Below are 26,418 nucleotides of genomic sequence, written 5' to 3' on the forward strand. Positions count from 1 at the left end.
AAATTACATCATTTGTGTTCTTTATGAAAATAAGAGAATGTTCTCAAAGAAACAAGAAAAGCCTAATCATCAAGCTTTTTTAAGAAAGGAGACGCATTGCAGTGAGAATACTGGAGGGGTGCTGAGGCAAACTATTTTCATAGATAATCCCATGCCAACCAGACAGTCTTAGATAGACATCAGCAAGATAAACAACATGGCTTCACCCATCTTGCTCCTACTTCGACCTTTACTAGTGTTATGTCCATATTGATCGAGGAAATCAATGAATTGATTCAAAAATGTACCTTCTCTAGGTGGATTATGGAAAGCCCTTATCCAAGAGTTGCTGCAGAAAATTCTCTGCCATTATGACATTCTGGATAAACTTGTGTTCCATGTGACCTAGCTCATTACTCTACACAAGACGAGATACTTCTGCATGATGTCTGCAGTCAAACAGCGATTTAACCTCTCCCCTATGCTTTTTGTGCTTTCAATTGACTATATATTCCAGGATTGCATAGGCTCCGGCTTCCAAACTTTTGGCAAGCGAGTAGCAGATCTTCGTTGCTGATGACATAACTCTGATGGATAGAAATGACGATAGACTCAATGATTTTTCAACATGACCCAGGAGAAAGCGAATCTTTTGTGACCGAGGTTCAACTTAAAAAAAAAAGAAGCCTGAAGCAAATCGCAACTGTACATAAAGTGCAGAAAAAGTAGTAGAGCAGATGCAGGAGTTTAGATACCTTCAACAAAAAGGAGCCACAGTCTAGGGTTGGAGAAGGCAGTGGAGATTCTAATTGACAAAAATTAGTCTAGCAATACAAAGAGTATTTATTAAAGCTGAAAACCGTTCAACAGTAATAGCTCCTCCGTATACATAGCTCTAAGCGGTGGTCTAAACTGGCAGCAGGAAAAGAGTAACTATGCTTTGGAGATTAAACGTCTTCACGGGATACCAAATACTAGCTAGATCCCAATTAACAAATCTAGTGCACAAACAAGGGCAGCACTACTTAGGCCATGTCATTTGTATGGCAGAAGGTAGGCTCCTCAGAACAGTACTGGCGTGGCAGTCAGAGTGACAAAAATGATGCACTTCACCACACCTACCACCAGGACTTAAAACAAGTCCAAACCAGTGAGATGATGTTTAGAAAGCCGATTATATGACGAGTGATTGGTGATTGTTTCTGGATGCCCGACAGCACAGGGGAAACTATTGTCTGACGTAATTGGTCCCTATGCAATATGGTAACTTTGATTTCTCAATGTAATAAGTACATTATTTTACTGCACATCATATAAAAATGGCAAATATATTGGTAAGCAATCATTAAAATGTAATAAAGAGATATACATATCACACTTTTCATAATAAAATTTTTATTTTAAGGAACCCCGTTGTCGCCAATCTCCGCAAAAATATATTTTAATCTCCGCAAAAATAAGGATATTGCAATCAATATATCTGGTCTGAGTTTAAACTAAAGGTTTTGAGACAGAAAAAGAACTTCAAACAGCACAATTCAAAACTTTTAAATTTTCTTTACCTCTAGATCCAACTTTGGTAGATTTTTGACAACCTCATTCATTTTTGAAGACATCACTGGAGCATTTCTAGCTACATATCGTCCAATAAAACCAATAGCAGCCAATCCAAGACCAGCTGCAACGAAACTACTTGCCTGTAAAAAGCAACTACCATCATCATCTCGCAGATGCAATATCAAACAGTTTGTGGTAATGAACTGTAGTTAGGAGCGAGCCGGCTCAATAGTAACCAAAACTCTAAAAAACAGAATTTTGATACCAATGTATACATCAGATGAATCAGACTTTTACGCTGATTTTAAATATATAAGTTTCATAAAATTTAGTCTTACCCACCAAAAGTTACGAGTCCGAGAAAATTCGCCTTATTTACGAAAAAAGGGGGAAACACCCACTAAAAGTCACAGAATCTTAATGAAAATCACACCATCAGATTCAGAATATCAGAGAAACCTACTTTCGAAGTTTCAAGCTCTTATCTGCAAAAATGTGGAATTTTGTATTTTTTTGCCAAAAGAAAGATCACGGATGCGTGTTTATTTGTTTATATGTTTTTTTTTCACCAGGGGTGATAGTATCGATCCAGTGGCCCTAGAATATCATGAAAGGGTTCATTATAACGGAAATTAACAGTTCTAGTGCCCTTTTTAAGTGACCAAAAAAATTGGATGGCAACCACGCTCATATTTTTTCTAAAGTCATTGGATCAAAATTTTAAGATAGCCATTTTGTTCAGCATAGTAAAAAAACCTAATAACTATGTCTTTGAGGGCGACTTATTCCCCCACAGTCCCCGGGGGAAGGGCTGCAAAATATGAAGTTTGCCCATTGTTTAGATATAGTATTGGTCATTGGGAAGTATACAGACGTTTTCAGGGGGATTTTATTCTGGTGGTGGGGAGGGGGTTACGTGAGAGGATCTTTCCATGGAGGAATTTATCATGGGGGAAGATGATTTCCATAAAGCTGGATTCTCCAGCATTATAAAAAAAAGAGAAATTAAATATAAAAAAAAGTATTTTCCACTAAAAGTAAGGAGTAACATTAAAACTTAAATTATAATGTATATGAAGGATTTACGCTGAAGTATTTTTAGTAATTTCAAAAGAGCTGTATTCTAATTAAGTGGCCTTAGTGATTCAGGGGTCATTCTTAAAGAATTGGAACAAAATTTGAACTTTAGTGTAAAGAGCGAGGTATTGACGAGGGGGCGAACCCCCTCATATATGTAACAAAAATACACAAATATAGAAGTTTATTGCGTAAGTTAATTTGTGAGTTACGTATATTTATTACTAATAAAAACATAATTAAAATAAAACTAAAAGTTCTAGTGGACTTTTTCAGTAACCAAAAAATTGGAGGGCAACTAGGCCCCCTCCCCCGCCCCTTTTTTCTTCTCTGACCAAAACTTTGAGAAAGCCATTTAGCCAACAAAAAAAGTAAAATTAATATGCAAATTTCGTTTTAATTATTCATGTATGGTGAACTAAAATCAAAACCTGCATTAATTTAAAAACATTAAGAAATTAAATAGAAAAAACAAGTCTTTTCAACTAAAGTAAGGAGCAACATTATAACTTAGAACAAGCAGAAATTTTTACGTATATGGGGGGTTTCGTCCCCTCTCCATTACCTCGCTCTTTACGTTAAAGTATTTTTAGCAATTTCAAAAGAGCTATTTGTTCTAATTAAACGGCCTTTGTGATTCAGGGATCATTCTTAAAGAATTTTAACAAAATAAAACTTTAGTGCAGAGAGCGAGGTATTGACGAAGGGGCAAACCCCCTCATATATGTAATAAAAATATATGAATAAAGAAGTTCGTTACATAAGTTTATTTTGTAAGTTACGTATTTTTATTATTAATAAAAACGTTCATAAATAAAATGAAAAGTTCTAGTGGCATTTTTAAGTGACCAAAAAAATTGGAGGGCCACTAGACTCAAAACTGTGAGAAAACCATTCAGCCAAAAACAGTAAAATCAATATGCAAATTTCGTTTTAATTATTCATGTACGTTGAGCCAAAATCAAACCTGCATTAATTGAAAAACGTTCAGAAATTAAATGAAAAAAATTTTTTTTTAACTGAAAGTAAGGAGCGACATTAAAACTTAACTCTTTCTTACAACTCTACTTTTTAAAACAATAAAACACTTTAGCGTAAAGAGCGGGGCATTGAGGAGGGGACAGCCCCTTTCATATACGGAATAATTTCTGTTCGTTTAGAGTTTTAACGTCGCTCCTTACTTTCAGTTAAAAAAAACTTTTTTTTATATATTATCACATAAGAATTGTTTCTACTGTCTTGCAGAAAAAATCTGAATCTAAATTGGATATTTCAATATTAGACAACTAATAAGAAAAAATTGCAAATGTTGTAAAAAAAAAAATAATAATAATTGACCACCCTTCTATTATCTAGTCCTGCTGGCGATGGGTGCATCGTGGCAGGGATGGGTGCATCGATCCTTAAGCCAATGCTTGGAAAGTGTTGAATAGAGAATGGTCAGTATTGGTGTAGTGCATGACCACTTTAAAAGCAAACCCTATAAAATCCTGAAAGATACTTTAAAACATTCTAAAATACTTACATCATTCCTAAAGGTTACTTTAATTCAATTTGCCACCTCCCAAATGAACAAACAGATAGGATGAACTATGTATACATTCATTGGATTTTCAACAGCACAACTTCTTTTCTTCTTATTAATTAAGTAATAAAAAAAAGTTTTTCTAACTAAAAGTAAGGAGCGACATTAAAACTTAAAACGAACAGAAATTACTCCGTATATGAAAGAGGCTGTTCCCTCCTCAACACCCCGCTCTTTACGCTAAAGTTTGACTCTTTCTCTCAACTCTACTTTTTAAAACAGCAAAAAACTTTAGCGTAAAGAGTGGCGCCTTGAAGAGGGAACATCCCCTTTCATATACGGAGTAATTTCTGTTCGTTTTAAGTTTTAATGTCGCTCCTTACTTTCAGTTAAAAACACTTGTTTTTTTTAATTGAATTTCTGAACGTTTTTGAATTAATGCATGTTTTGATTTTGGATCACCGCACATGAATAATTAAAACGTAATTTGCATATTAATTTTCTTTTTGCTAAATGGCTTTCTCATAGTTTTTATCGGACAATTTTGAGAAAAGAGGAGCGGGTGAGGAGGCCTAGTTACCCTCCAATTTTTTGGTTATTTAAAAAGGCAACTAGAACTTTTAATTTTTTACGAGCGTTTTTATTAGCAAAAATATACATAGCTTACGAATTAACTTACGTAACGAACTTCTATATTCGTATGTTTTTACTACGTATATGAGGGGATTCACCCCATCGTCAATACCTCACTCTTTACACTAAAGCTTAAGTTTTGTCCCAATCCCTTAAGAATGACCCCTGAATCACAAAGGCCGCAGAATAAATAGTTGAAATTACTAAAAATACTTTAGTGTAAAGAGCGAGGCATTAGGAGGAGGTGAACCCCTCACATGCGTAATAATTTCTGTTCGTTTTAAGTTTTAATGCTGCTCCTTACTTTTAGTTGAAAAAACTTTTTCATATTTATTTTTTATGGGAATTCTCTTCTTTATGGAATTTTTCTTCTTCCCCCATGACAAATTCCTCCAAAAAAAAAACCTGAAAACGTCTGTACACTTCCCAATAACCATTACTATATGTAAACACTGGTAAAAGTTTGTAACTTGCTGCCCCTCCCAAGGGGACTGTGGGGGAGTAAGTCGTCCCCAAAGATATAGTTATTAGGTTTTTCGACTTTGCTGAATAAAATGGCTATCAGAATTTTGATCCGGTGACTTTGGGAAAAAATTATCGTGGGATGGGGCCTAGGTGCCCTCCAATTTTTTTGGTCACTTAAAAAGGGCACTAGAACTTCTAATTTCCGTCAGAATGAGCACTGCCGCGACATTCAAAAAAACAAAAAACAACAAAAAAACAAATAAACACGCATCCATTTTGTCACTTTTAAGGGGTGTTTTCCCCTATTTTCTAAAATAAGGCAAATTTTCTCAGACTCGTAACTTTTGATGGGTAAGACTAAACTTGATTAAGAGAAAATAATATATTTGAAATCAACATTAAAATGCGATTCTTTTGATGTAACTATTAGTATCAAAATTCTTTTTTTTAGAGTTTCGGTAATTATTGAGCCGGGTCGCTCCTTACTACTGTTCGTTACCACGAACTGTTTGATTCAGCATCAAATTCTAAACAAGTAACAGGAAGAAAAGCACACTACTGAAAACTACAATGAGTATACCCAATCTGAGCTATAAATTTGTTCATTAGGAGGGGTGTGGGGTAAAGTGAAGGCAAGCAACCTTTAGGAGTGACATAAGTAAGTATTTATAATGTTTTAAAGTAGTTTCCAGAATTTTAGGATGGTTCATCTAGAATTACTCATACACTACACCAATGCTGAATAGCTAATAATGGTAATGCTCTTTGTTATTATAGCATTTCTTTTCAATGGAGAAATCTTCATGCACAATTACACATTATTTCAGAACACAATTGGACAAATTTTGTACAGACAGTTTGTGTAGTGTAATATCCCCGACACTTAGACAGTCCCAAATGTTTTGATTAAAATGTGTCTTTCATAAACAAGGACAGTGTGTTCTTAATCTTGAATATGATGTACAATAGATAGTTGGGATTGAATGAAGGCTTGGAGTTAAGGTTGGCTGAATACCGTCTACAAAACTTTTCTAAACATTATACTTGAATAGGAATTACCCTTAAACCCTACCCTATTTAATTATACATTTTCTGCTTAACAATACTTGCCTGGGACTGAATGTATTCATGATAGAATCTGTCTGTAATTTAGGTACTTTGTTCTAGCTGTAACAATCTGACACCCAAGACTGCATTTTCTAGATATAGCGTTGAGCTCAAAGCGGGTGTCCATGAATAGGATCCACAGTCAACTATCAGTACATTAAAATTGTTAGTAATGGGTATGGTTAAATATTGAAGCTCATCGCATACTTTAAGATGGTTGGCGCACTGGTTTGGGAATCCTTTGTCTCAGGGGCCCAGGTTCGATTCCTAACCTGGCTAGTTATTTGGTTTGGGACGGGCTGTAAGCTGTAAGCTCAGTGGCGTGACTGTAAGCTCAGTGGCGTGACTGTAAGCTCAGTGGCGTGACTGTAAGCTCACCCAGAGTCAACCCAGCTCTAAATCGGTACCTGGAGAAATCTGGGAATGGTAAAGAGGAAGAATGTGCGAAAGCACAGGATGGCTAACCTTCAACCCCCTATTACACTTCCTGGTTGATGGGCCATGAAACAGATATCAGTACCATCGGTTTGGACCTTAAGGGTCTAGTGCTGTCACACTTACTTACATACTTTAAGATCCCATAATCAAAATTGAGAAGCAGCATTTCTTAAGTTTCAGCTCAAGCTTTAGGTGAGTGTCCATGATCAAGCTCCACTGTTGACTATCAGTACATTTGAAATAGTTAGTGTTAAATATCTAATCTATATGGTTGAATAATCATGCTGACCACGTACAGTTAGGAAAATTTAGACAAATTCTGGTGGACAAATTCTGGGGGCTGTTTCAAACCTCAAATTTTGCTTGATCCTGATTTGCATAGTTTTGAAGATTTAAATCCATTTCATAAATTTAGAGAAAAAGGATCCTACCCCCTGATTGTTCCAGATATAGCCCTAAACAATGTATTTTTAAGTTGTTTTGTTTTCATCTCATGATATATCCTGTCTTCTATGTTAAAAGGTGTCACGCAGTCTTGACCCATGGAAAATATTCAGCCCGAGGGGTTGCAACATAATTTTTGACTAAAATATTATTTAAAAATGTGGCTGACAGTGGAAAGAAACATGAAAATCTGATTAATAGGAACATGCTCTTTAAAGCAAAAATTTTGTTGTTTCAGTTTTGCATATATACCACGGTTTAACCCGGGATCATTAGTTGGGGAGGGCAGGGTCGGATTTCAAGCTCTGACGTTTCTAGGCCCAAGCGTTTTTACCACTCCGTTTTTACAAGATTTTCAGGGAAATCTCCAAAAAATCGGGGGATAGTGAAAGCACTGGACAGAACGCAACTAATGAACCATAAGTAATGAAAGAGAGAGGTGATACCGAACTCTCAACTGCCATTCTTGGGAGACATCTGACAGTTTATAAGTAGCCACGGAATTCCTGTCTTATTTTTAAATCACTTTTCTATGAATAGACAGCAGGGTGCACCTACCACTTTGACAATAAATTACGTCAGTCCAGTTTTTGTTAAGAAAAGTCAATCAGTTATAATTTATTGAGCCCTCTGGCATTGTGCACCCCTAGGCCTGGACCTAGCGGTCGTGTTGGTAAATCCTGGCCTGGAGGATGGGGTGCATTGTCAGAAAAGTGACCATGATATTTGGAAAGCTCATAAAATAAGAATCTAAAGATAATGTCTGTATTTTATAAACATGTTTCCTTTAGCATTGGTTGTGTACCATAATTTACGAAATCCTACTGAAATAACATAAATTACATCTTCTAACACCAGAGCCAAATTCAACATGGTTAAAGACTACAAATCCAAAATTAAGGTTCAACATCTATTGTCAAAACTTGGATGTTAGACCATAGACCTATTATCTATGCAATCTTCTAAACCCTAGAAATAAAGAAACCATAAAGATAATAGCTTGATGACACTTTCCCGGACTATATCCTAGCCCTTGGATTCATTCCTGAATGTTTCATTCACCTAACGCAGCTGCTTCCCAAGTTGGTAACATTAACAGAAACACTGTGTATCATAATATAAGAATTTCATTATTCTCTTTTAGTTTTGTATATATCCTAGGCTATATTTGAGATCATCTTGGAAGAGAGGGTGCATCATCAGAAAAGTGACAATGATATTCAGAAACAACATAAAATAAGGAATCTAACGGTGCTGTGGAATTTAAAATAGGATAGGTGCTGTTCTTCTTTTATTTTACAAATATCTTTCCTTTAGAAGTGGCCATGCCCATCAACTTTGCCAGATTCTGCTGAATAACAGGAAGTGCATTTTGAAAACTAAAGGTAATGAAACCTAAAATTAAGATAGGCTACAAATTGTTTTGTCAAAAATTAGACAGGCATACTTTAAACCTGTCATTTAGGCAATCTTATAATCCTAAAGATAGTAGCTTGATAACACCTTCCTGAGATACGTTTTAAGTTCTGAATTTACTCCTGGGAGTTTTATGCACTCACCTTAGCTATTTTCCAAGACAGATAGAAATTCATCAACTAGATTTTTACCCAATGGTGAAATAATCCCTGGTAAATACTTTCAAAATCTTATTACTGACATAGTAATAACAAAGCCACATCAATTCGGCTTTCAACAGGGCACTGGATGTGCAGACGCCTTTGCATTTATTGCCAATGCCCTCATTAATGCTTCTTCTACACACAGTTCACTCGCCTTGGCGAGTCATGATGTTTGACACGCCTTTGACTCCCTGATTCACCCCTTATGATTAAGAAGATTAAATCTGGCTACAATCAGATCTCAAAAGGATGTGTATGCTAAGCTACGATTCCGTCTTAAAATCCCTCCTAATTACTTATGATGGCATTAATGAGATGACAAGGCCACTGGATAGAACTTTACCAGTTAAGAGAGCCATGCAAGGTGCGATTACCTCATCTTGTTCTTTCAATAAATATGTCCTCGAAGTTCAGGACCAGTGTGAGATGTCTTGTGTTCTTTCTGACCACAATATCTCCCTAGTTACTTATGTTGATGACATTTTTAACATCTCCAAACTTTGGACACAAATTTCTGAAACTTTCCAAAAACTGCATGCAAAATACTTTAAATCTGGTCTTGAATTTAACGTTGAAAAGTCCAACATAGTGGTTTTTAACTGGAAAGGCCCACTTCCTCCTGAAACTCGGCTTAGGAATTCAAAGATCTGTCCTTCTGACCACATCGTTAACTTTGGAATTCCCATTGGAAATATCATTTCTCATACTCTTCATCTCCTTACCCAAGGCATCAAATACTGCATATCAGCATCATATGCTTCTATAGTCCCTGCTAAGCTTCGTTCCAATCGCCGTTATCTTGCAACGATGTACAAAACTGTTGCTCTTCCCCACATCCTCTACGTTGCACCCTTCTAGAAGATTCTTACAAATGCTGATAAATTGAAAATCCGCTCCACTTTCTTCCTTTTCGCAAAATACCTACTGAGATGTACAAGTTGGACACGGAATTCAAAGCTCATCAATAGCCTTCACATAGAAGATCCTACTATAGCGGTTGCTAAACTCATGGAGAAACACAACCAAAATATTTCAAGACATGCTTGGAGCCAACTTTTTCAACTCTAGTTATATCATGATGGTTCTATAGCGATTTTTTTTCTCTTTGTATGCCCTGCTATCTTCTTTTTGTATGAAGATAGGTTTTCAATGAATAATAATAATAATAGGGATAAGGTGAACACACTATCCTATGCCTTTTTTATGCTATTTTAAAATGTATAGTCATTTTATTTGCAAATGCTCCCCGTCCCCTGATGGTCCCATACATAGACACAGGATGTAGGTTTGTACAAATCTAAAATTTTTTTTACTAAAACAACAAAATTCTTACTTTATTATATGCAGCATGAAAGGGGCCGATGTTTCTATTACTCATAAACTATCATGTTTACGTCCATTATTATCCATATTCATAAACCATCTTAAAATAGGTTAAGCTACAATTTGATATCCAACAGATTTGATATTCTTTTATATTCAAATTTTTCACCTAATGGTTCCAACACTTCAAGGAACCCATTAACAAAGAAAACAAAGCACGAGTAGATGCAAAACAATAGAGAAATAAGAGTTTCCAGTGGCACCATTAGAAAATGGAAGGAGGCAACGGTTTTACCGTTTTTTAATGAAGACACAAACAAGGTATTTTAAAATCCATACAAAACATATTCCAGCACGCATGTCTAATGACATAGTGGTACTTTATTTTATTTAATCAATTACAATAAAAGTTAAACTTATGTCATTACACCATGTTGAAACAGTTTTGAAATAAAAATGGCAAGCTTTAACAAAGACAAAGTAAGTTCCCAGACAAAGTAAGCATAACCATAGCTTTGCCTACATTTAGTTTAATTTACATTTTATACTTAAGAGCTCAGTGCCAGAGAAAGAGGTGAATAAAAGTCTTTCCAACAGCCAAAACCACATCATAATTGGCATTGTGGTTAGTCTTAATTGATGGATAACAGTATAAAAGAGCCTTCATTTCTGGTATTAAATAAAAAAAACAAGTTTTTTTAACTGAAAGTAAGGAGCGACATTAAAACTTAAAACGAACATAAATTACTTCGTATATGAAAGAGGCTGCTTCCTCATCAAAGCCCCGCTCTTTACGCTAAAGTTTGACTCTGTCGCTCAATTCTTCTTTTTAAAACAGTAAAAAACTTTAGCGTAAAGAGCGGGGCGTTGATGAGGAAGCAGCCTCTTTCATATACGAAGTAATTTCTGTTCATTTTAAGTTTTAATGTCGCTCCTTACTTTCAGTTAAAAAAATTTGTTTTTTTTATTTAATTTCTGAACGTTTTTGAATCAATGGATGTTTTGATTTTGGCTCTCCGCAGAGGAATAATTAAAACGAAATTTGCATTTTTTTTTTGGCTAAATGGCTGTCTCATAATTTTTATCGAATGATTTTGAGAAAAAAAAGAGCGGGGGAGGAAGCCTAGTTGCCCTCCGATTTTTTTTGTCAATTAAAAAGGCAACTAGAACTTTAAATTTTTTACGAATATTTTTATTAGTAAAAGATTTACGTAACTTATAAATTAGCTTACGTAAAGAACTTTTGTATTCTCATATTTTTATTACATACATGAGGGGGTTCGCCCCCTTGTCAGATCCTCGCTCTTTACACCAAAGCTTAAATTTTGTCCCAATTCATTAAGAATGACCCCAGAATCACAAAAGCCGTAGAGTAAATAGTTGAAATTACTAAAAATACTTTAACGTAAAGAGCGAGGTATTAGGAGGAGGTGAGCCCCTCAAATGGGTAATAATTTCTGTTTGTTTTAAGTTTAATTGCTGTTCCTTACTTCTAGCTGAAAGAACTTTTTCATATTTATTTTTTCATTATGTTTTTAAATAATGCTAGTAAATCCTGCGCTCCCTTCATGGAGATTTTCTTCCCCCATGACAAATTATCGATGGAAAGTTCCCCCAGCATATCCCCCTCTTCTCAACCCCTCCCCCAACCAAAAAAATCCTCCTGAAAACGCCTATACACTTCCCAATAACCATTACTATATGTAAGCATTGGTCAAAGTTTGTAACTTGTTGCCCCTCCCATGGGGACTGTGGGGGAGTAAGTCGTCCCCAAAGACATAGTTATAAGGTTTTTCGACTACGCTGAATAAAATGGCTATCTCAGAATTTTGATCCGTTGACTTTGGTAAAATAGTTAGCGTGGGAGGGGGCCTAGGTGCCCTCCAATTTTTTTGGTCACTTAGAAAGGGCACTAGAAATTTTCATTTCCGTTAGAATGAGCCCTCTTGCAACATTCTAGGACAACTGGGTCGATACGATCACCCCTGGGAAAAAAACAAAAAAAAACAAAACAAAAAAACAAATAAACACGCATCCGTGATCTGTCTTCTAGCAAAAAATACAAGATTACACATTTTTGTAGATAGGAGCTTGAAACTCCTACAGTAGGGTTCTCTGATACGCTGAATCTGATGGTGTGATTTTCGTTAAGATTCTATCACTTCTAGGGGGCGTTTCCCCCTATTTTCTAAAATAACGCAAATTTTCTCGTAACTTTTGATGTAAGACTAAACTTGATGAAACTTATGTATTTAAAATCAGCATTAAAATGCGATTTTTTTGATGTAGGTATTGGTATCAAAATTTCACTTTTTAAAGTTTTGGTTACTATTGAGCCGGGTCGCTCCTTACTACAGTTCGTTACCACGAACTGTTTGATTAACAAGGCGAATATCAAAAAGTTTATGGTAAGAAAACAGTAAATAAGAAGTGACTCAGCTCAATAGTAACTGAAACCTCTAAAACACAAAATTTTGACAACAGTAAATGCATGCTGATTCTAAACTTATAAAATTCATTATGTTTAATGTTACCCATCAAAATCTACAAGCCTGAAAAAATTGTCTGATTTTTTCAAAAGGAGGGAAACATCCAATAAAAATCAAGGAATCTTAACGTTTCTGAGACCCCTACTGTAGAGATTTCAGGCTCCCATCTGCAAAAATGCGGAATTTTTTTTTTTTACCAGAAGAAAGATCATGAATGCGGTTTTATTTTTTTTTTTTTTTGTTCTTCTTTTTTCCCAGGGTTGATCACATCAAACTAAAGGTCATTGAAGATTGGGAGAGGACTCACTTGACAGGAAATTGGTCATTCTATTGTTCAATTTCAGTGACCAAAAAATTGGAGGGCAACTAGCCTCTATCCATTGCCCCCTTTTCCCCAGTCATCCGATCAAAATTTTGAGGTAGCCATTTAGTGTATTATTAATGGTTCTTTTAGTGCTTGTTATTGAGTTGTATGGCCCATAACAAGCAAAGCTTCTTGGGCCCAATAACTTTTTTACGTTTGTAATCGTGTTTTAGTATCAATAAAATGATTGATGATTTATTCTGTTCAGTATAGTTGTTGGGAAGTATACAGACATTTTGGGGTGAGGGAGGGAAATTTCCAGGGAGTTAATATTCCATGGGAAATTCTACATGGTGAGAGTTTGTAAGAATTCCTTTTTTAGATTCATTTTGGTTGTCTTACTTTCTTTTTGGCAACTCTTACATAAGGAAATTTTCAACGGAATCATCCTGGGAATATCTTCAGCAGGGTTGGAATTCTCTGGGTGATTTTCTGCCAGAAAAATTCTCCACGGGGAGATTTTCCACAGGAGAAATTCTGCATGGCAAATTTTAAGCAAAAAAACTTTCCAATGGGGGGGGGGGTGTTAAAAGTTTTCACAGCAGAGAAATTTCCGAAATAATTTCAAAAACGACCAGAAATTAAATGAAAAACAAGTGTTTCTCTCAAATAAAAATAGGCCAAGGAGACTTTTCTAGGCAGAATAGTCTGCAGGAATTTTTAGTGAAATGGGGGGGGGGGGGTTATTTTCCTTAGAATGAGATGAAAGTTTCCAGGCATTATTTGACAGCCAATCAAAAATTGAATTTAAAAACAAGTTTTTTAATGTGAAAGTAAGGAACAACATTAAATCTGAAAACAAACAGAAATCATTCTGTATATGGGAGGCTGACCCATCTGCAATACCTTGTTACCCCCTCCTTGGATTTCCTGATATTATTAGAAAAACGATCAGAAATTAAATAAAAAACGATTTTTTTTTTCAAATAGGACATCATTCTATTTTCTTGCTTTACTAGGTTGCAGCTTGTAACCACAATATATCTTAGATTTGAAGCAATTAATCTTTATAAATGCAATCTTTTCGGATTGTCTTGCAAGGAAAGGTGACAATAAGGAAAAAATCACCAAGGAAAGAATAGTGAGGAAAAGAGAAGCAATAAGAATGCCAAGAAGAGACAGGTATTACTATTAACTCTTCCAATCATCTTATATATGAATTAAGATAAGATGGTATTTGTCCTTCATAATTTGGGTCTAAGCTTCTTAAGATATGTACATCTTATGACTTGTTGCACCATTAATGGCAAGGCTCAACCTGACTCTTAAAGTTGTGCATTGAAATTAAGATGAAAACTTTAGGGCAAATTGGTGAAATGATAAAATTTGCAACATAAAATGCAGGTAATTAGAGGCAACACTATAACACTGCCTATAGTAAAGGCCATAAGACTCCAATGTTTTCTTATATTTTTTTTTCCCAGTGGCACTTCATATGAAAGGGGCGGTCGCATAAACTTTGGAGGGGGCTCAATCGATTGGAAATTGGAAGTTCTAGTGCCCCTTTGAAGAGTCAAGAGTGATTGGAGGGCAGCTACCCCCATGCATTCAATAAAAATTTTGAAATAGCCATATTGTTAAAAATAGATCAAAGATCAGATATCAAAATCTCTAAAGTTGACACAACCGCCCAGAGCCTGGGTTCAGGTATTGTAAGTTATGCACTTGGGACATACATGGTTCTTATGAAAGGGGTGCTTGTATAAACTTCAGAGGGGGTCAGTTGATTGGAAATTGAAAGTTCATTTTGTAAGAGTAAAAGAAAAAAAAGATCAGAGGGCGAATAGCCCCCCCCTTTCCCCCAAACACATCTGATACAAATTTTGAGATAGCCATTGTGTTAAAAATAGTTCAAATATCAGATAACAAAAACCCCAGGGTTGACACAACACCCCAGAGCCCAAGAGCAGGTGTTTTAAGTTATACCATGGGGACATGCAAGGTTTTATGAAAGGATGGTTTTATAAACTTCAGAGGAGGCCATTTGATTGAAAACTGAAAGTTTTAGTTCCTTCCTTAAGAGTCAAAAGTCAATAGAGGACATTTATCCCCTCCCCCAATCTTTTCCCCAAATGCTTCCAATCAAAATTTTGAGATAGCCATTTTGTTAGAAAAAGTCCAACAATCAGATAACAAAACTTCAGGGTCAACATAATCCCCCAGAGCCCAGGGGAAGGGTTGTAACTAATGACCAGGGGCATATAAGGTTTTTATGGATGAGCTTGTTGTATAATCTTTGGAAGGGACTCAAATGATTAAGAATTGAAAGTTTCAGTTCCCTTTTTAAGATTCAGAAGTGATTGGATGGCAACTAAGCCCCCCCCCCCCCTCACGCCCTTTTTCCCAAAAGTATCCTATACAAATTTTTAGGTAGTCATTTTGTTCAAAATATACCAAAGATCATACAACAAAAACTCCAAGTTTTGCACAGCTCCCCAGAAACCAGGGACAAGTGTTATAAATTATGCCCCAGGGGCAAACGAGGTTTTTATGGAAGGGGTGGTTGTATAAGCTTTGGAGGGGAATCATTTGATTGGAATTTAAAAGTTTTAATTCTGTTTTTTTTTTTAATTCAAAAGAGACTGGAGGGCAACTAGCCCTCCAGTCTCCTCCCTGCCCTCTTTTTCCCAAATCCATCTGATTGAATTTTTGAGAGCCATTTTTTAAGAATAAGTTCAAAATCAAATAACAAAAACTTCAGGGTCAACACAACCCCCAAGAGCCGGGGCAAGTGTTGTAAGTTATGCCCTCGGGACATATAAGGTTGTTATACAAGGGTTTTTAAAATAGTTCAAAGATCAGATAAGCCCAACCCTCATCCTTACTAAAAAAAACTTATTAATGCTATTTTGTTCTGAAACTCCAGGAAGCTGACCCCAGTCTCTCCATAGCCTGATCCTCCTCCTTTCCCACCTTAAAACTTATCGACGATGACTCATCAGAGCTGACCCTGGTCCCCCCTCCAAGGCTCAACCTTCCACCAAAAGAATTAATAACAATATTCTATTCCAGAAATATGGGAGCTCCCCTCTTGCCTGACCTCCCCTCCCCAACGCAAAAAATATTAGCGATTTATTATTACAAAAATCATAGGAACTGACCCCTGGTTCTCCCTCAATGGCCCAACCACCCCCTCCCCCTAAAAAATAAATTATCAACAATATTTTATTCCAAAAATCATGGGAGCTGACCCCTGGCCCTCCCTCCATGGCCTGACCCCCCAAAAATACTTATTGACAATATTTTATTACAAAATTTGTGACAATTCACCCCTGGCACTCCATGGCCCAATCCCCCCAAATAAAAATTTATCAGCAATATACTATTAAAAAGTTTAATGAAGTTGACCCCTGGCACTCTATGACCCGATCCCTTCCCCCTAACAAAAAAAACTTATCACTGATAAATCATTTATCAGTCTTTACTGAAATGAATCATATTAAAAATATACTCTTCTTTAATTGTTACAACATTGAAAATAAAATGAAAATTGCAGTGAGCTTTCAACAATTAATATCGTTATATATTAAATATTTAGTTTAATTTTGTTAGTTCTTCCCAAGACTGTTTTCAGACACATATAGTTTTGTTTTGGAATAAAAAATTATTTATAGATAAGAAATTTGAAGAAACTGAGACTCTGGCAATCAAAAACAAACAAAAGTTTATTATAAAAAATTCTGAAAAAAGAAGCTTTTCAATGAAAAGTTGAGGCCTTATTAAACTTAAGATCAGAAGAAAAAGGGAACCTACAATAACTCAAACTCAAATCACCAGAAATTACTACTAAAGAATCAATCAAACCCAAAACAAACAGAAATTAAATAAAGAATCACAGAAAAAAACAAGAGCTAAGAGCTCACATGGCATGAGCTGTAGCAAAATTCTAAGAATCAATATATTAATTTAAAAGGAAAATCAGAGGCTTAATGCCGGTCGGGATTCAAAATAAGAGCTCAGAGACACAAAGTCCTTCTAAATGTCAAAATTTATTAAGACCTGATCTCCCACTTGTAAGTTAAAAATACCTCATATGTTCTATTTTTCCTTTCCCTTCAGCCCCCAGATGGTCGAATCGGGGAAAACGACTTTATCAAGTCAATTTGTACAGGTCCCTGACATGCCTACCAATTTTCAGCATCCTAGCACATCCAGAAGCACCGAACTCGCCTGGACCCCCCTAGCTCCCCCAAAGAGAGCAAATCCAGTCCAGTTACGTCAATCACACGTATCTAAGGCATTTGCTTATCTACCCACCAAGTTTCATCCCGATCTCTCCACTCTTAGCGTTTTCCAAGATTTCTGGTTTCTCCCTCCAACTCTCCCCAATGTCTGCAGATCTGGTCAGGATTTAAAATAAGAGCTCTGAGACATGAGTTCCTTTTAAATACCAAATTTTATTGAGATCCAGTACCCCCATTCTTAAGTTCAAAATACCTCCATTTTTCTAATTTTTCCAAATTAACACCCCCTCAAACTCCCCGAAAGAGATCGGATTCAGTCCGGTTATGCCAATCATGTATCTAGGACTTCTTCCGACAAATTTTCATCCTGATCTATCCACCCTAAGCGTTTTACAAGATTTCCAGTCGCCCCAACCACCCCGACTCCCCCCAATGAGACTGGATCTGGTCGGGATATAAAATACGAGATCTGAGTTACGAGGACCTTCTAAACATGGGTTTTCATTAAGATTTGATCACTCCTTTTTCAGTTAAAAATACCTCAATTTTTCAGAATTAACCCTCCCCAACAACAACCCCAAAGAGAGCGGATCCATTCCGGTTATGTCAATCACGTATCTAGGACTTGTGTTTATTTTTCACACCAAGCTTCATCCCAATCCCTCCACTATAAGCGTTTTCCAATACTTAAGGTTTCCCCCTCCAACTCCCCCCAATGTCACCGGATCCGTCGGGATTTAAAATAAGAGCTCTGAGACAGGATATCCTTCTAAATGTCAAATTTCATTAAGATCTGATCCCCCGTTCATGAGTTAAAAGTGCCTCATTTTTCCATTTTTTTCAAATTACAAATTAACCATCTCCCCCCTCCCCAGATGTTCGAATCGGGGAAACAACTATTTCTAATTTAATCTGGTCTGGTCCCTGATACGGCTGCCAAATTTCATCATCCTAGCTTATCTGGAAGTGCCTAAACTAGCAAAACCAGGACCAACAGACAGAGGGACTGACAGAATTTGCAATTGCTATATGTCACTTGGTAAATACCAAGTGCCATAACATGTATTAAATAAAAAAAAAAAAGTTTTTTAAATGAAAGTAAGGAGCAACATTAAAACTTAAAACGAACAGAAATTACTCCGTATATGAAAGGGGCTTTTCCTCCTCAACGCCTCGCTCTTTACGCTAAAGTTTGACTTTCTCTTAACTCTATTTTTAAAACAGTAAGAAACTTTAGCGTAAAGAGCGGGACGTTGAGGGGGAAAAGCCCCTTCCATATACGGAGTAATTTCTGTTCGTTTTAAGTTTTAATGTTGCTCGTTACTTTCATTTAAAAAACTTGTTTTTTTTATTTAATTTCTGGGCGTTTTTGAATTAATGCATGTTTTGATCTTGGCTCTCCGCACATAAACAATTAAAACGAAATTTGCATATTAATTAATTGCAATTAATCGAAAAATTTTGGGGAAAAAGGCGCGAGGGAGGAGGCCTAGTTGCCCTCCAGGTTTTTGATTACTTAAAAAAGCAACTAGAATTTTTAGTTTTTTACAAACGTTTTCATTGGTAAAAAATATACGTAACTTACGAATTAACTTACGTAACGAACTTCTATATTCATATGTTTTTATTGCGATTATAAGGGGGTTCAACCCTCTTCGATACCTCGCTCTTTACACTAAAGCTTAGATTTTGTCCCAATTCCTTAAGAATGACCTCTGAATCACAAAGGCCGTAAAATAAATAGTTGAAATTATTAAAAATACTTTAGCGTAAAGAGGGAGGTATAACGAGGAGGTAAACCCCTTATATGCGTAATAATTTTTGTTCGTTTTAAGTTTTAATGCTGCTCCTTACTTTCAGTAGAAAAAAACTTTTCATATTTATTTTTTCAAATAATGCTAGAAAATTCTGTGCCCCCTTCATTGAAATTCTCTTCCCCCATTAGAAGTTTCTCCATGGAAATATCCTCCTACGTAACCCCCCAACTCTTCCCCCTAAACCAAAAAATCCCTCTGAAAACGTCTGTACACTTCCCAGTAACTATTATTATATGTAAACACAGGTCAAAGTTTGTAACTTGCAGCCCCTCCCACAGGGGCTGCGGGGGAGTAAGTCGTCCCTAAAGACATAGTTATTAAGTTTTTCGACTATGGTGAATAAAATGGCTATCTCAGAATTTTGATCCGGTGACTTTTGGGAAAAATGAGCGTGGGAGGGGGCCTAGGTGCCCTCCAATTTTTTTGGTCACTTAAAAAGGGCACTAGAACTTTTAATTTCCGTTAGAATGAGCCCTCTCGCAACATTCTAGGACCACTCAGTCGATAAGATGGATAAAAACAACAACAAAAAACAAATAAACACGTATCCATAATCCGTCTTCTGGCAAAAATGCGAAATTCCACGTTTTTGTAGATAGGAGCTTGAAACTTCTACAAGAAGGTTCCCTGATACGCTGAATCTGATGGTGTTATTTTCGTTAAAATTGTATGACATTTAGGGGGTGTTTGCCCCTATTTTCTAAAATAAGGCAAATTTTCTCAGGCTCGTAACTTTTGATGGGTATAACTGATCTTGATGATATTTATATATTTAAAATCAGCATTACAATGCGATTCTTTTGATGTAACTATTGGTATCGGAATTCCATTTTTTCGAGTTTCGGTAACTATTGAGCCGGGTTGCTCCTAACTACAGTTCGTTACCACGAACTGTTTGAAAGCTTAATTTGAATATGTAAATAAAGCTTAAAACATACAAAAATATTTTGCTATTGAAGTATAAATGAAACCCAAAAATTAAAAGAAATTAAATAAACAATCATAGCAAACAAACATACAATAGGTAGTAATATAAACAAATAAATAAATCTTAAAACGGGTGAAACCTAAATCGAATATGCAAATCAAGCTTGTAATAAACAACAAGAGCTAAGAGCTCATATAGCACTTGTGACGAGGTCGGAAGAGCCAAGAGCCAAGCAAAATTCCAAGAATCAAACGATTGATTTTAAAGGAAAATCAGAGGCTTAATGTCGGTCGGGATTTAAAATAAGAGCTCGAGTCACGAGGTCAATCTAAATATCAAAATTCATTAAGATCTGATCACCAACTTGTAAGTTAAAAATACCTCAATTTTTCTAATTTTTCCTCTCCCTTCAGTCCACCAGATGGTCGAATCGGGGAAAACGACTTAATCAAGTCAATTTGTGCAGCTCCCTGACACGCCTACCAATTTTCATCATTCTAGCACGTCCAGAAGCACCAAACTTGCCAAAGCACTGAACCCCACCCCCTAACTCCCCCAAAGAGAGCGGATCCATTCCGGTTCCGTCAATCACGCATCTACGACATTTGCTTATTCTACCCACCAAGTTTCATCCCGATCTCTCCACTCTAAGCATTTTCTAAGATTTCTGGTTTCCCCCTCCAACTTCCCCCAATGTCAACAGATCTGGTCGGGATTTGAAATAAGAGCTCTGAGACATGAGTTCCTTCTAAATAACAAATTTCGTTAAGATCTGGTCGCCTATTCTTAAGTTAAAAATACCTCAATTTTTCAAATTTTCCAAATTAACAACCCCCAGCTCCCCCGAAGAGAACGGATTCGTTTCAATTATGTCAATCACGTATCTATAACTTGTGCTTATTCTTCCCATCAAGTTTCATCCCAATCTCTCCACTCTAAGCGTTTTCCAAGATTTCTGTCTCCCCCTCCAACCCTCTATGTCCCCAGATCCAATTCGAATTGACAACAGAGCGTCTGAGACATAAGATTCTTCTATATATCAAGTTTCATTAAGATCCGATCATCCATTCATAAGATACCTTGATTTTCACATTTTCCAAGAATTCCAGTTTCCCCCTCCAACTTCCCCCAATGTCACCAGATCTGGTCAGAATTTAAAATGAGAGTTCTAAAGCATAAGAGTCTTCTAAATATCAAATTTCATTAAAATCTGGTTGCCCATTTCTAAGTTACAAATACCTCATTTTTTTAAATTTTTCTAAATTACTCCCCCCCCCCTCTTGTGCTTATTCTTCCCACCAAGTTTAATCCTAATCTCTCTGCTTTAAGCATTTTCCAAGATTTCCAATTCCCCCCCCCCCCAATGACACTGGATCTGGCCAGGATTTAATATAAGAAATCTGAGTTATGAGGTCCTTCTAAATATGAAACTTCATTAAGATCTTAAACCTCCCCCCAACTCCCCCAAGGAGAGCGGATCTGTTCCAGTTATGTCAATCATGTATCTAGGACTTGTGCTTATTTTTCCCATTCTATTTCATCCCAATTGCTCCACTCTAAGTGTTTTCAAAGATTTTAGGTCCCCCCAACTCACCCCAATGTCACTGGATCCGGTTGGGATTTAAAATAAGAGCTCTGAGACATGATATCCTTCCAAACATCAAATTTCACTAAGATCTGATCACCCATTGTAAGTTAAAAATACCTCATTTTTTCTAATTTTCCAATTTAACTGTCCCCCCACTCCCCCCAGATGATCAAATCGGGGAAACGACAATATCCAATTTAATCTGGTCTGGTTCCTCATACGCTTGCCAAATTTCATCATCCTAGCTTACCTGGAAGTCCCTAAACTAGCAAAACCAGGACAGACAGACCAACCAATCAACAGAATTTGCAATCGCTATATGTCACTTGGTGGATACCAAGTGCCATAAAAATCACTACAAACAAGAATTTAGGTATTGCCTCCTTCTCTTGCTGTAAAAGTCTAAAACCTACTGCTTTACTTTAGTCTAAAATCATTGGCGCTTTACTGAAAACAAATTATATTACAAATATTTTATTTTGTACTTATTACAACATTAAAAATAAACATAAAAATTACCATTAAAACAAAATTTTGAATTGATAAGCTTTCAGCAATTAATATCATTATATATATTAAATCTTCAGTTTAATTTTATTAGTTTTTTCTAAGGCTGTTCAAAACATATATATTTTCACCATAAACAAGAGTTTGGATACTACCACCTTCCTTAACTGCAAAATTCTGAAGTCTACTGTGTCATTAGTACTTCACTGAAAACAAATTATATTACAAATATTTTCTTTTCCAGTTATTACAGCATTTAAAACAAAGTTACAGTGAAAAAAAAAATCTTGAACTGATGATCTTTCAACAATTAATTTCATTATACATCTAACATTCAGTTTGATTTTATTTGTACTTTCCAAGACTGTTCAAAACACATTTACATTTCAGTAAAGTGCCACTGATGCAGTAGGTTTTAGACTTTTACAGTGAAAGAAGGAGACAATACCCTTACTCTAGTTTGTAGTGGTCTGTATTTGTTTCAAGCTTGATTTGCATATTCAAGTTAAGTTTCACTCATTTTAAGATCTATTTATTCGTTCATATTAGTACCTGTTGTATGTTTTTCTACATTGACTGTTTATTTCATTTCTGTTCATTTTTGTGCTTCATTTATTCTTTAGTAGTAATTTCTGTTTTTTTTTTTTTTTTTAGTTTGAATTATTGTGGGTTTCTATTCCTTCTGAACTTAAGTTTAATATGGCCTTTACTTTTCTTTGAAAAACTTCTTTTTGGGAATTTTTTTTAATTAATTAAAATAAAAGCAATTTTTTTCCTGCACTTTGGAGATAAAAAAGAAGAGAGCAGGTTTCCTGAAACAAAAGATTTGAAAAATTTACAATATTTCAAATGAAGTATCTATATTCCCAAAAAGAGTATCAAGTTTGTAAAACAGAAAAAACATATTTCCAATTTTGATATTTCTGATTATGTTGTAAATATATTGTTGTGTATGAAATTATCAAATAAAAAAGTTTTCTAAAATGAAATTAAAGAACAATATTAAAACTTAAAACAAATAGAAATTGTCCCATATATAGGGTTAATGTCCCCTCCTCAATCCCACATTTTGTATACTGAACTTTTTAGTAGTTTAAGAAAGTTTCTTATCCAGATTAAAGGGCCCTTATGTTTCAGGAGTTGTTCTTAAAGAATTGAATAGTATTCGAACTTTAGCATAAAAAGCAAGGGATTGTGGAGGTGGCAGCCCTCCTCATATATAGAACAATTCCTATTAATTTTAAGTTTTAATGTTGCTCCTTGTTTTCAGTTGAAAAAATATTTTCAAGCTAATTTTAGATTGCTTTTCAAACAATGCTGAAAAGTACACCTCCCCCTCATGGAAACTTTGACACAAAAAATTTCTCCATGGAAAATTCCTGCTGTGTAAATGCCTCTCCACAAAAAAAAAATTCTCTAGACAACTCAATCCTCACTGAAAATTCTACTAGGAATCTTTTTCTTAGTAGAAAATCCCCCTTAGAACATTCTAATTACTTGTATTTGAAATAAAACTTGTTTTTGTACTTGTGTATTATCCCAAACACACTCAAGAAGTTTGCTTTGTTTGATCAATCTAAGTAAAATTGTTTTTTCTCTTGCATTTGGTTATAATTAGCTTATTCTTTTGTGAAATAAACTAAATGCAGGTACATTTTAACTGAATAAGCAATATATAGAGGTGGTTAGGTATTTAATATGATGTCTTCTGGGCAGCCTGCTTTCTATAATACTTTGTTATAGCTCCCATGACTTTTTTACTAAAGCATTATATTTTGATTAAATTTTGACATATTTCATAACAATTAACATAACTCTTGAGTGTGTTTGGGGTAATATACAAGTACCCTTTTTTTATTAGATTCTGATTGTTTTTTTTTAATTATGCCTGTAGCCCCCCCCCCCACAAGAATTTTTTCCTGGGAACATATATTTCCCCAATGGAAAGTTTTTGCCTGCATAAAACTCCCCCATAGAAAATCCCCCTCCCACAGAAAAATAGTTGTAGACAATTCCAACCCTACAGAAAATGTTCTCTGAACAGTTCCCTCAGAACAACTCTATACATAAAAATGAGTTGCTAAGAGAAAGAAAGAGAAATAAAACAAATTCCAGATTTAAATTCTGGATAATTCCCCCATGTAAAATTCTATAGGAAACTTCTTGCTAAACAGAAAATTATACCTGCTAAAAATTGCTTCTCACTGAAAGTACCCCCACCCAAAAAAACTATATATTTTCTAGTAGCAAATAATTTATGTAGACAAGCAAATTTTATTTACCCTTTCCCTAGCGGCTTTGGGGTATCATCTTATCCCTAGAGGGTTAGTTGTTGGACTTTTCAACTATGCTGAACAATACATCTGATGTTTAAATGTGTTTGGGGTAAAAAGGGATGTGGATGGAAGGGTCCTATCTTTTTGCCCACTTAATGGGCACTAGAATTTTTAATTGGCACAAGTACCATGTAAATCTTCTAGGGCCATTGGGTGTATACCATCACCCCTGGAAAAAATAACAAAAAACATGCATCAGTGATCTTTCTTCTGACAAAACTACAAAATCCTAGATTTTTGCAGATAGTTCAGACTTGATGGAACAGCAGGGGAGGCAAATCTAAATCTGCCTCCCTTCAGGCAAAGTTAAATCTGGCTTTGGGTGTATTTAGGAGTGAAGCATTTACTGCTGTATATTTGAAGAGCATAAAAAATGCATGAGTAGCAAGTTTGGTAAAGGTGTAGATTAAGGGCTATTGAGAAGGAAAAATGTTAGAAAACCATTCTTGCTTCTAATATGCATTATCATTGTAATTAACAAATTTTGACTGGAGCTCTACTATAATTTACCCTCAACCTCCCTAAGACTAATGTGCAAATATATGGCCAGAATTATATAGGCTATTTCCTATATGTTCTGCCAATGCATCTCTCTTGTTTCTACCTGTGCACCCATAAATTTAATCAACTGGTGAAAAACAAGAGAGATGGGCAGCAAAATGGATAAGAAGCATACAATTTGAGCTACACAGGCTATTTGCAACAGGGGGCAGGGGAAGTATAGTGGAGTGATAGTCAAAATATGTTAGATGCAATTATTTTTCTTATTATGAAATAAGAATTGTCTTCTTAAAAAGTTTTCATCTCACTAGCCCCTAATCTAGACTTTAACAGAATGTACATCTTGTCTCTATCAGTAATGGAGCCATGTAAACATTAACCCAATTCACTTTCTAGACTGGGTGGCATGATATAAGATTTTACAGTAGTTTACCTGTTCAAGTGGTTAGTTGGCAATCCAAGTTACTAGGCATCTTATTTCAATGTAAGAAATATGATAGCCTAGCCTTGTGAAGATCTGAGGTCCTAGTTTATAATTAGTCCTCCTCAGAAGGAAACACTTTCAAATTCTAAAGACAACTTAGATATGTTTTTAAATACTTACTTATAGCATTCCCCAAAGTATCCAAAATGTATGGTCTAGGCCTATGTGCATTTTTCTGTTTCTTGATTTTGTCAATGTTGCTTATTGATCATTAAATCTATTTGAATAAGTGACATATGTAAAATACATGAGAATTATATAGGTTGTATAGGCTGTGCATTTTCACATTACGGTGAGGAAAGGGCTAAGTAAAGAGCTTTTATGACTCATTTAAATATTTTTTTAAAATCGTTTCCAGAACTTTAGTGTTTCCTTCTGAGGAGTACCAGTAATCTAGGACGAGGTTTACTTTTTCGAGAAAGCCTTTAAAAGTAAAGAAACTGTGGGAGATGATTAGACCTTAAAGCTCTCAGATGGATTAAGGACTTTAGGACTTGAGAGGATTAAAAAATACCGATATTCAATTAGGTAACCTTACCATGTTTTTAGTTTTCAAACTTAGAGCTAAGATTTACGTTGCCAAAATGAAAATCATCAATTTCGCCTGCTTCGTTTCGAGCTTGCCTGAGTATAGCCAATGGCAAGGTCAATAAAAATTATAAGCTATTGACCCAGACTTCATTCACAAAAGAAATATGTATAGTTAATAATGATTCATCTGTGCATAACGAAATTTTTTATTGTAGTACAAGCTCTGATATCTTATGCTTATTGTGATGGTAAGCAATTCCTTCTAATTGTGATTTCAGCTAAGTAGGCGTGTCACTTTGGTTTTTACAAGAACTATAAGAAGATTGCCTTTTTTTATTTGATAGATTAGTTTTGGGTGCCAAACCAAATATCATTTCATAATTCTTATGAGTCATAGTTTAATAAGTTAAGCCTCTCTAGGATTCTAATGTCAAGAATAAAATTTTGACTATTTTCATAAAAATTCTATACAGTATGTAAATTTTTTGTGATCAACAAATTAAAAGAAAGGCATTTTTTCTT

At 35.4% G+C, this 26,418-nt stretch overlaps 2 protein-coding genes across 3 annotated transcripts in view; one reads left to right on the forward strand and one right to left on the reverse strand.

Annotated features, from left to right (window-relative positions):
* LOC136030484 (mitochondrial import inner membrane translocase subunit TIM14-like) overlaps positions 1 to 26,033 on the reverse strand; it is a 32,726-nt gene extending 6,693 nt beyond the window's left edge. The window contains exons 1-2 of one of the 2 annotated variants that reach the window (XM_065709505.1): positions 25,904 to 26,033; positions 1,542 to 1,676 (exon numbers count right to left, since the gene is read on the reverse strand). In XM_065709505.1, the coding sequence (XP_065565577.1) occupies positions 1,542 to 1,676; positions 25,904 to 25,906 (138 nt within the window). In that variant the 5' untranslated portion in view covers positions 25,907 to 26,033. Of the gene's footprint in view, positions 1 to 1,541; positions 1,677 to 24,508; positions 24,551 to 25,903 lie in introns of those variants that run through there. The other variant, XM_065709514.1, reaches the window with a different exon arrangement.
* Positions 26,007 to 26,418, forward strand: part of LOC136030430 (uncharacterized) — a 30,843-nt gene continuing 30,431 nt past the window's right edge. The window contains exon 1 of the mRNA XM_065709412.1: positions 26,007 to 26,144. Coding sequence (XP_065565484.1) covers positions 26,075 to 26,144 — 70 coding nt within the window. The 5' untranslated portion in view covers positions 26,007 to 26,074. The remainder of the gene's footprint in view (positions 26,145 to 26,418) is intronic.

The sequence above is a fragment of the Artemia franciscana genome, chromosome 1 (assembly GCF_032884065.1).
Source record: "Artemia franciscana chromosome 1, ASM3288406v1, whole genome shotgun sequence".
NCBI classification, from domain to species: domain Eukaryota; kingdom Metazoa; phylum Arthropoda; class Branchiopoda; order Anostraca; family Artemiidae; genus Artemia; species Artemia franciscana.